This window comes from Amphiprion ocellaris, chromosome 20 (genome assembly GCF_022539595.1).
Source record: "Amphiprion ocellaris isolate individual 3 ecotype Okinawa chromosome 20, ASM2253959v1, whole genome shotgun sequence".
NCBI lineage: Eukaryota > Metazoa > Chordata > Actinopteri > Pomacentridae > Amphiprion > Amphiprion ocellaris.
Genome location: NC_072785.1, coordinates 29362228 through 29373075, shown reverse-complemented (window position 1 = coordinate 29373075; position 10848 = coordinate 29362228). Strand labels below are relative to the sequence as shown.

Genomic DNA, 10848 nt, shown 5'->3' with positions numbered 1-10848 from the left:
CTATAAAAATATTGTTGACATATTTTCTTAATTGCATTTGTCTATTATTATTATTATTATTATTATTATTATCATTAGTTCCACCTTTCATATTAAAAAGAAAACATAAATAAGAAAAAAAGCTAAATTTAGAATAAAAACATTTTAAAAGATTTTATTAACAACAACAGCAATAATAATATTAATAATGTAAGAATTATTTTAATCAAGTGTATTTTCTCTTAAATTAACAATATAATTCTATACTATAATAACCATAATAATAGTAATTATTATCAGTCAGATTTTATTTGTTCAGCCTCTCATATTTAAAAAAAAATGAAAATAAGAAAAAAAATAAATAGAAAAATTCATTAAAGCATTTACATTAAAATTAAAACATTTTAAAACATTATTTTATTATCATTAGTAATAATAGATATAAGAATTATTGTAATTTTATTTTTAACCAAATATACTCATTTCCCTATTTAATTAATATCATTCTATAATAATAATAATAATAATAATAATAATAATAATAATAATAATAATAATAATAATAATAATAATAATAATAATAAATTTACTACTATAATTTAATTGTCTATTATTATTGTTTTTAAAATTATTATTATTATTTTTACTATGCACAATCATATTTTTTATATTTTTTATTTTGTCAATTTAATTTATATTAGTAATACAGGTGTTTTATATTATTATTATTATTATTATTATTATTGGAAAATCAAAATAAAAAAAATAAAAGATTTTCAAAAACCACACAACAAAACAATGAAACAACCTGAATTTGATCATTTTATTCTTCAAAACCAGTAAAGCTGTACAAGGAATCGCCGGACAAACATCACTTCTGCTCACAAAACAAATCTGCAGACAAACTTTCCTCCGTTACAGCGCAGTCAGAGAGTAAACAAAATAATCTGTTGGAACTTCAGCCCATTTCCTCGACTTGTTCACGATTTGTGACCTCGTTACTCTCTAACAGCACCGTAATGAAGTCACCAGTTTAACAGAACCGGTCAGAAACAGGAGCGTTTATTTACTGCAAACACAGTTAACATGGAGGAGAGTTACAGAGAATGATCTCATGTCACATTCAAACGTTTGTTTTTAGGATTATTCAGATTCTAGGAGCCTCTGAGATGTGGAGCGGAACGTGAGGATGATGCAGCATCCAATGTGTCGCCGTGGTTACTGAGCAGAGTGATGAGAAATGATTACAAACGTTTATTTTAATCAGATTCCTCCTGTGAGTTAATATTCTAATATTTTTAAATCCTGATGAAGGTGTGTTATGTTTAAATGCAATCGCCAAAATTCCACCAGCTGTCAAACCCAGAAAATGTAAAAACAGAAAAAATCATCAGTTTTTCAACTTTCCAAGGGTCCCTGAACATATCATGTCTAATATGTGGCTCCATTAGAAAAATTAATTGAATCTCATATTGAAATAAAAATATTAAATGGACAATAAACACATATAGATCACACTGTAAAAACAGTTTTAGCAGCTTTTTCTGCTTTAGTAATTTACAATTAGTTTAAATTTTATGGTAAAAATACTTTTTTTCTGTGATTTTACTAATTATTATCTGTATTTTTACAAAACAATGAAAATCTGTTCCTAAAAAACGAAGAAAAGATTTTTTTTTAAAATTTATCGTAACTTTACAAATATTAAATTTTTATGTAATTGCTGAGGCTATCAAATTAAAGTTGAATACCATAAATTTATGGTAAGTTACCATTAAATAAAATCGCAAGGTTTTTTCAGGTTTTTTTTACACCATTTTTCATATTTTTGCTGCCAGATTTTTTTTTATCATGTTTTCATTCATATTTTCTTACAGTGTACGTTAGCTACTTCCTCATTTTTTACGTCTGCCTGAATATTATTTTTCTTCTGTGTTTCTTTCTAGACCTGAATCCTGAGAGTCTCCAGCAGCAGCCGTCCACAGAACCGCTCCACAAATCATCACGACTCCACAAATCATCACGACTCCACATGTAGGAGGAGAAACTCTGACAGGAATAAAAACTACAACAAAAGGATGGACAGAGATTTTAAATTTCACCGCTTCAAAAACAAACACAGATAAAGTCAAATAAAACTCGTCTGTGCTTCAGTGAACCCAGAATTTACGTTCATGACAACAACATCACTTTAAAAATGATTCTGGGATCAGAAGTCCGAGTTCAGGACTCAGTGATGGACGGCAACAGGTTGAGCAGCTTTGACTTAAAACTGACCTAGAATTCATCAATAATCAAGAAACTGAGACATAAGATTGAGCAACTTTGATATAAAACTAGGCAACTTTAAACCATAATGGGGCAACTTTAATCAATAACTGGGTAACTTTGACCTACATTTTAGCTGCTTTAACCCATAATTGAGCAACTTTGACTTAAAATTGAGCAACTATGACATAAAAAGTACCATCTTTAACCTACAACTGGGCAACTTTGACCTATAATTATGCAACTTTGATATAAAATTAGGCACCTTAAAACTCTAATGAGGCAACGCTAACCGATAACTGGGCAACTTTGACTCATAATGGGGCAACTGTGACGTAAAATTGGTCAACTTTGACCCACAATTGAACAATTTTGACATAAAATTTACCATCTTTGACCTATAATTGAGCAACTATGATCAATAATTCAGCAACTTTGACCAATATTTGAGCAACTGTAACATAATATTAAGCAACTTATACATAAAATTTACCATCTTTAACCTATAACTGAGCAACTTTGACATAAAATTTGGCAACTTTAACCTATAATTGAGCAATTTTGATATACAATTAGGCAACTTTAAACCATAATGGGGCAACTTTAACTGATAACTGGGCAACTTTGACCTATAATTGGGTAACTGACCTATAATTTACCATTTTGACCTATAATTGAACAACGTTTTGGTAGTGAAATATAATTATTTAAACATTATGAATACATTCACATATCCTAAATAAAATGTAAAAGAATTGTTTAAATCTTTTTTTTAAATTAAATCCTCAATTGTCAGTAAATTAATAATAAATCTTGACCCAAAACTATGGAAGCAAAAAAAATTATAAAAATCTTTTTGAAGGCAACCACAGAATTTAAAGCATTTATTCAGTATTTTTCTATATGTGTATATTTTTAAAAATCCATACTAGCTGGTTTAATTTTGCACCAGAAATTCCAAGATCTGCAGCTTTAAAATTCTGAGTTTGTTTACAAATTGAGGGAACTTTAGAATCACATAACATCAGATTGAGATATTCAGATTGTAGTGGTTAATAGATCTAGACAATCTACATTCAGTAGTGGTTATTTTTCAGGATTTCTTCGGTATTCAGCTGCTTCTAAAATAAAAAATATTGTTTTTTTTCTTTGCTTCCATGTTTGTTTTGCGTCGACTACATTTAATTTTTAACATATTTTACAGATTTCTTCACGTGTTGCTCGGTTCGTTTATGTGCCTCAAACATTAAGAAAATAAAGACAGAATAAAAGCATGAAGCAGGTTGACAATCCGACCGATCAACAGTCGACACAAAGCAACAAAATCAGCAATAAAAAGAAAATAATGTCTCCTAAAATGAGATATTTAACATTTTAAAAAGTTAGAGATTTGATATTTACAGTCAGGGCCTCATCGTAGTCCTTTACTATTTGAGAAACTACGACAGAAAACTAATGAAAAATGTTTTGGAACGCCTTCATATAAATTGATTTCTTAGGTGCAGATGTTAATTTTTACTGAATTTAGATATAAGTGTAAAATATTAGATAAAGTTTTTCTTTTATTGTACAGTCCTGACAAAAAAATAAACCTTTGCAGGAAAAAACAGACAACTTCTAGTTAAGCAAAGAGACAAATCAATAATCGATAAAATGTTTGTTACTTTAAGAGATCAATGACGTGAAGAAATTGAAGACGTTTCTAGAAAACCGTAAAACTCCCTAAAAATCAACGGATAAACCAGATTATTGGAGATGTTTCCGTTTGTTATTGAGCAACTTTGACATAGAATTTACCATCTCTGACCAATAATTTATGAAGTTTGACACAAAACTGGGCAACTTTAACCTACAACTGAGCAACTTTGACATAAAATTTACCACCTTTTGCAATTAATTGAGAAACTATGACATAGAATTGGGCAACTTTAACCTATAATTGGGCAACTTTGACTGAAAATTGAGCAACTATGATTTTGACTTATATTTGAGCAACTTTGACATACTAGTTATTTTTTACTATTTGTTGCAGAATTTATAATTACAAAACTAGAAAGTAAACTCTGCGTTACAACAAAAATTATATTTTGCAGAATTTTGGCTTCCTTATTTTTACAAAAATATGCTTTATAAATTCATTTTAAATGTAAGACATCTTAGTAGATTCAGATAGAAATGTTTTTTATTTGGATTTCTGCTAGAAATTCTCCCTTTTTTTTACTTTTCTGACACCAAATAGACTCAAACTAGCACTACATTATTTAGATTTACATTTTTTTTACTAAATTAAATAAAAAATGGACAATTTCAGCCTCTATAAATGTAGAAACAGTATTTTGTAGCAGTTGTGGAATCTGCCATTAAGTCATATTTACTTATTTTTTTCTATTATTATTTAAAAACCACAGAATTTATACAGTAAGTTTGCTTGCAAATTCAGATTTTACATTGTTTTTAATATCAATGCAAAACTATATTCATGTCGCCTCATTTACATTAATTTTCCAATTTAAAAAATGTGTAAAAAATATTTCTAAAAGAATTTTATTGACAACTTCATCAATGATGCTGAGTTTTAGTCACTACTGAGTGTTTAACATGTATTTATATGTCTATATTAGTAAAAATCTGCATTAACTGGTTTAAACGGACATAAACTGACATTTATTATATTTTATTTTAATTTCTGACTGTAAGATTAAAAATACAAAAATAAACAATCCACCTGTTGGTGCTCTTTAAGAAGGCACTTGATCCTGGATGTGAATTTAAGGGGATTTAAGTGAATTTTAATTTGCTGTTTGTTGCTGCAGTTCAAGTTTAACATCAATATAAGATTATAAATATGCTAAATATTAATCTGTCCCTTAAAAACATTGCAAGAATGCATAGTGAAGTTCAGCTAAAAGGTTCAGAAAAGAGCGTATAATCACAGACCTGAAGACTAAATCAACATGTTTTCCATTTTGATGATAAATCCTTCAATATTTCAGTTTGCAGTTGGGTCTGTGATGCAGAACTTCCAGCTTATTTAGTCTCTAGTTTACAGTGTCTGTTTAATTAAATCCAGCTAAAATAGGAGAAGCACTCCTTATTTTGGTGATAGCAAATATATATATTTATTATCTGCAGTAATCTTAAATAATTCAGCGTTTTTTGGTTTGACTCTACCGTCAGTAAAGTTTTGTCTCGTGTGGAGCGACGTCAAACTGCGTTCAGTGTGAGAAACTCGAGCCTCGGTCCTGAGAAAGAGTCGGCCGCCTTCGTGTGCCAATAAAACTGAACCACTCTCCGAAAAAATATTTTAAAAAAGAAACTTTCCAGAGCAGCGAAGACACGAAACACATCATTTACAAAACCCCAAAATGTAAACACAGAACTTCATACATCAAAAACCTTCAACCAGCGCAGGACGGAACAGAAGCAGCGAGACGAAGGTTCCTCGGCAGGTTTAAATTTGTAAAACATCAGTTTGTTTCCTAAAACCAAATTCAGAGCAAACACGGAGCTAAGCTAAGCTAAGCTAAGCTAAGCTAACGTCTGGGTCGGCCTACAGAAAGACGTCATCAGCATTTTCCTGCCTGTAAATCCTGCAGATTTTCCGCCTCTGCATCAGAAATGATTGTAAAACTAAAACTCCACCTTGCACCTGCCTTCATACAAGCAAAAACACCAAAACAAACACAGTTAAACGGAACACCAGCACACATTTACATACAGTACGCGCACAAACGATTAGACGGAAACAACCAGCAGGCCACCGTACGTTCACACTCCTCCTCCTCCTCGATATGTCCTGATAAAATAAAAACCCTCTGAAACCTCCAAAAGTGCAAAGATTAAGACCAAAACCTGTACAGTGAGCACTTGGCGGGGTTTAGGAAGCTTCACAAACGGCTATTTACAGCGGAGACGCTCCGGAGTTCAGCTGGAAAACCTTCAATGCGCCAAGTCGGTGTGGCTGGCACTCAGGTCGCGGCTCTTCCTCAGACGATTATTTCGCTCCTGGAGGGAAAAATGAAGAAATCAGATGGAAAACTGACAAAAAGCGCAATTTAAAAAGAGAAAAACATCTTTTAAAACTGTAATAAGACAATATTTAGCATCTTTCTTACTATTATATCTCCAAAGCTCAGTGAACTATGTTTTTTTGTTGTCAAGCAGAATTTTGTGTTACTGTGATGAGTGAGTAGAAACATGAGTTGACGTTTAAAAGTTACAGATGAGGTGTTATTTTAGACATTTTAAGTAGGATTAGTGTTTTGTTTTGTGCACTTTTACAAACAAAAGGAGCAGCATGGAAAAATTTGGGCACCCCAAGAGATCATTTTTAACCAAAAATAGTTGGAGTTTAACCAGAAATATCAGCTTTATTAAGACTCCGACTGTCTAAAAGTCCAAACATTGTACTGAACGTTAAAACCACAAAGCAGGAGAAATGTTTTCTGGTAGCTGTTTACTCAGTTCCTAATATACTTAACCCTCCTGTTGTCTTCGTTTATGGGCACCAAAAATATTGTTTCCTTGTCTGAAAATTCAGCAAAAAATTCCACAAATTTCTGAAAATTTGCAAAATCTTCAGGAAGAAAATTCCAATAATTCCTTAAAAGTTTCCCTTAAAAGTATTATTTTAAAAAATCCTCCAAATTTGGCAATAACATTCTTGTAAATATTTTCAAAAAATGAGTAAAAATCTTCCAAAAAAATCCTAAATATCTAAGGTGATTACATATATATCAGTAAAACTTCTAATATTTTCTTTAAGAACATTCAGAAAAAAAATCAACTAAAATCCAGCGAAATTTGTTGGATTTTGGTTGATTTTTTTCTGAATGTTCTTAAAGAAACTTTTTTTTCCCACCAAAAAATGTTCAAAAATTTCCCAAAAATGTTGAAAATGTGGACATCAGACGTTTTCACCGTGAAAGTATTTTTTCCCCCCACATTTTCAAACTTTAAAACGGGTCATTTTGACCTGCAGGACGACACGAGGGTTAAACTATCAAATATATTCACGTGATCTTTTCATTCTGGAAAAGTATCTATATTACTGCGTTCAAATTCAACCTCACTTATCTAAACCCAGTCGTGTAAAATTCTGACCAGAGGTGCTCAAAACGTTTGCATGCTACGGTACTAAAGTCAATAAACTTCCCTCTTCTCTGTGAATAATCTGATTTGCAGCGTCCTCAACACGTTTAACATGTTTCTACTGTTTCCTGGCGGAATCCTCGAGGTTAAAAACAAACTCCATCTGGACTCCTTACTTGGTGGAGGTCGACGGCAGCCCTGTCCGCCAGGTTTAGAACGCCCAGAGAGCTGGCTCGCTTCATGCTGCGCCGCACCGCACCGCACCGCACCGCACCGCACCGCACCGCACCGCATGCAGGGAGGTGAGGATGGAGAGTCGAGGCGTGAGCTCAGTGGTGGTTAATGACACTCAGTTCACACACAGTTAGTTTCACAACACAACGCTTCACGTGTCCGATTATTTCTGAGGGGAAATGTGGAACTGTGACGCTGCTTAAAAGCTGTGATTTGTCGTTAAAGGATCATTTATTTGTGTCTATAGTTCAGTTAGAAGCCAGAAGAAGAGAGATTTTGGGTTGCCAGGTTGTGTAAAATCTACATCTATCCACCACGATAAACTCCATTAATCAATCAGCAATAAAAGTTTATTTAAGTGTTGTTTTGTTGTTAATAAAAGTTGTTCAAGTTTTTCTGCTTTAATTAGATCTGAGCACATCAGGCTTTCTGTAGTTTGAAGGTATTTAAAAAACACTCATTTATGATCAGAGACAGAAGAAAAACACAAATATATTGAATTTTGGTGATTTTTCTCTTCAAAAAGTCTAACGTTCCTCCATTTTGATGTTAATAAACACATTGTCAACGTTACTGAGCTAATTTAATTTGCTGTAAAATTAAAAAACCTTAATGACATCTGAAACCACTGCAGAATTTATATTTTATGTCTCACAATTTTTCCATTCAAACGATCTTATTGCTCAATTAATTTTTTTTTCTTGTTAACATTTTACAGTTGTACTGTAATTGATTTATTTTTCTTATTGATTTTTAATTATTATTTATGTAATTATTTTTAATTTAATTTTTTTTTCAAACTGATGACTTTTATGGTATTTTTTTATAATTAATAAAAAATTATAAAAATATGAATATGATTTAAAATATTTTTAATCATATTTTTTCATTTTTCCCATCAATTTTTCTTATTGATTTTTAATTATTATTTATATAATTATTTGTAATTTTCTGTATTTTTTTAAAATTCTGGTGTTATATTTTAACTTCTAATGTTTGTTGATATTTTGTGGTATTTTTTGTAATTAATTATTGTAAAATATTATATTTAATGTTATTTTTCTCATTTTTTCCCCATTTGTTTTATCTTACTGATTTTTTAAAATTATTTGTAGAATTATTTGTAATTTTCTGTTTTTTTTAATGTTTAACTATCTCTTAACATTTAATGAGGACTTTTATGGTATTTTTGTAATTAATAATTGTAAAATATTACATCTAATCTTATTGTTTCTATTTTTTCCCATATATTTTTCTTATTTTTTATTATTATTTCTATACTTATTTGTAATTTTCCGTATTTTTTTAAAATTATTGTGTTTTTAACTGTCTTCTGACATTTATTGATCTTTTATGGTATTTTATAATTAATAAATGTAAAATATTTTATTTATTCTTTGTCATTTTTTCCCATTTATTTTTCTAATTGATTTTTAATTATGATTTAGAGAATTATTTGTAATTTTCTGTAATTTTTTAAATGCTTGTTTTATATTTTAACTGTCTTCTAACATTTATTGATCTTTAATGGTATTTTATAACTAATTACTGTAAAATATTATATTTAATCTGATTCTTTCTCATTTTTTCTCCATTTATTTTTCTTAACATTATTCTAGCTTACTTGTAACTCATCCCAGTGTGTGTTTACGGCATTTTAGATTAAATTTGTTCATTATTGGGAAAGAAATTTTATTCAGTTTGTCTGATTGATTGATTTTTAGACACCGTTTAAATTTATTTTTTTAATCAAGCTGATTGACTAATCTGGCAGATTTTTCTACATCTGGCAACCTCAAACTGTGCACAGCCCCTCCTTAGAAAGTGTAGAAAGTGTGTTTTTTATTTAAATGACGTGTATTATGGTGTTTTTAGTGATGATGGTGGTGTTGTTTTTTCAGCCAGTGAAGTTCGCGCAAACAAACCCAATGAAACCTCATTTCAGTAACGTGACACTGCAGAAAACGTCCATCCAGACCAGAAAGTAAATCAGTATTTTACAATAATAACAGGCTTCATGTAACGTCCAGTTAATGGACACAGATTAAAGGTTCATCCTTTATAAAAATCATCGTCCACATGTACACAGGCGTTATTAAAACTGGATCATCTTTCTTTCTTCTCAAAAAAAAGCCCCAAAATCAAACAAAAAACACTAAAAAAACCCAGAAAATGTTCACATTTAGGAACCTGTGATCACAGTTTGACTGTTTTTCCCTTTAAAAATGACTCCAACTGGTTTTAATTTATTATTTAAAAATAATTAATCATTCTAGAAAGATGAGACCCAACTGTCTTATGTAGCTCAGAAACCTTCTGTATTTTTCTCTGAATATTCCTGTTTTTGTCAGGAAATATTAAAATGTTTTTGTCCAAACAATGTATGTATTAATATGACTTTTTTTTCAAAGCACAAAAAACAACAAATAAAACGTTTGTCTCTCAATATTATGGCTGTAATTTTATTCAATTTTTTATGTTCACAAATTATATATTTTTTGTTTAGATTTTTTCTAAATATTAAAATTAATGTTGCATTAAAAAAACTACAAAATATTTCAGATAAATTCACAGACTTTTAAAAATTGTATGCATTTTGTCTCTGAATGTTCCCATTTTTGTCAGAAAATATTTTTCAAAAAACTGTCCAAATATTTTTTCCATTTAGAAATATATTTTATGTATTAAAATTACATGTTTTGTTTGTATTAATTTTTCAAGTTCTCAAATTGTACTTTTTTTGTTTAAATTTTTAAAAAATATTAACACCTAAGTTACATTAAAAAAAAAACAACTACAAAATACTTTAAATACATTTTGGAGATTTTTTAAAAATTTTGTCCACTTTTTTTAACTGAATGTTTTTGTTAGAAAATTTTTCTTAAAATATTTTTATTTCCTTTTAAAAATATGCTAATTTATGCATTATTATGAGAATTTTTTTCAGCTGAAAAAAAGCAAAAGTACAAAAAACTACAAGTTTTAGTCCCTCAAAATATTTTTTTCTTCTAGAAATTAATAATTTATCCCCATTTATTATTATTTTTTCTCTACGTAGTCCGACTGTTTTACGTATTTTGCAATACTTTTATTTTTTTCAAAAACACTATTTATTATTGTGTCTATTTTCTCTAAATATTTTATCCAAACATTACACATTTTATTAACTCAAAATATTAGATTTTTTTTCTACAAATACACTTTTCCTGTCAGTATTGTGTGAAAGATTTTTACCAGTTTTGAACTTGTGCTGCAAACTTATCGTGAATATTTTCA

The 10848-nt window shown here is 29.5% G+C and overlaps 1 protein-coding gene across 1 annotated transcript in view; it reads right to left on the bottom strand.

Moving 5' to 3' along the window:
* Positions 1-788: 788 nt before the first annotated feature.
* Positions 789-10848, bottom strand: part of klc1a (kinesin light chain 1a) — a 94423-nt gene continuing 84363 nt past the window's right edge. Inside the window, exons 15-16 of the mRNA XM_055005528.1 lie at positions 7515-7581; positions 789-6249 (exon numbers count right to left, since the gene is read on the bottom strand). Of these exons, the coding sequence (XP_054861503.1) occupies positions 6187-6249; positions 7515-7581 (130 nt within the window). The 3' untranslated portion in view covers positions 789-6186. The remainder of the gene's footprint in view (positions 6250-7514; positions 7582-10848) is intronic.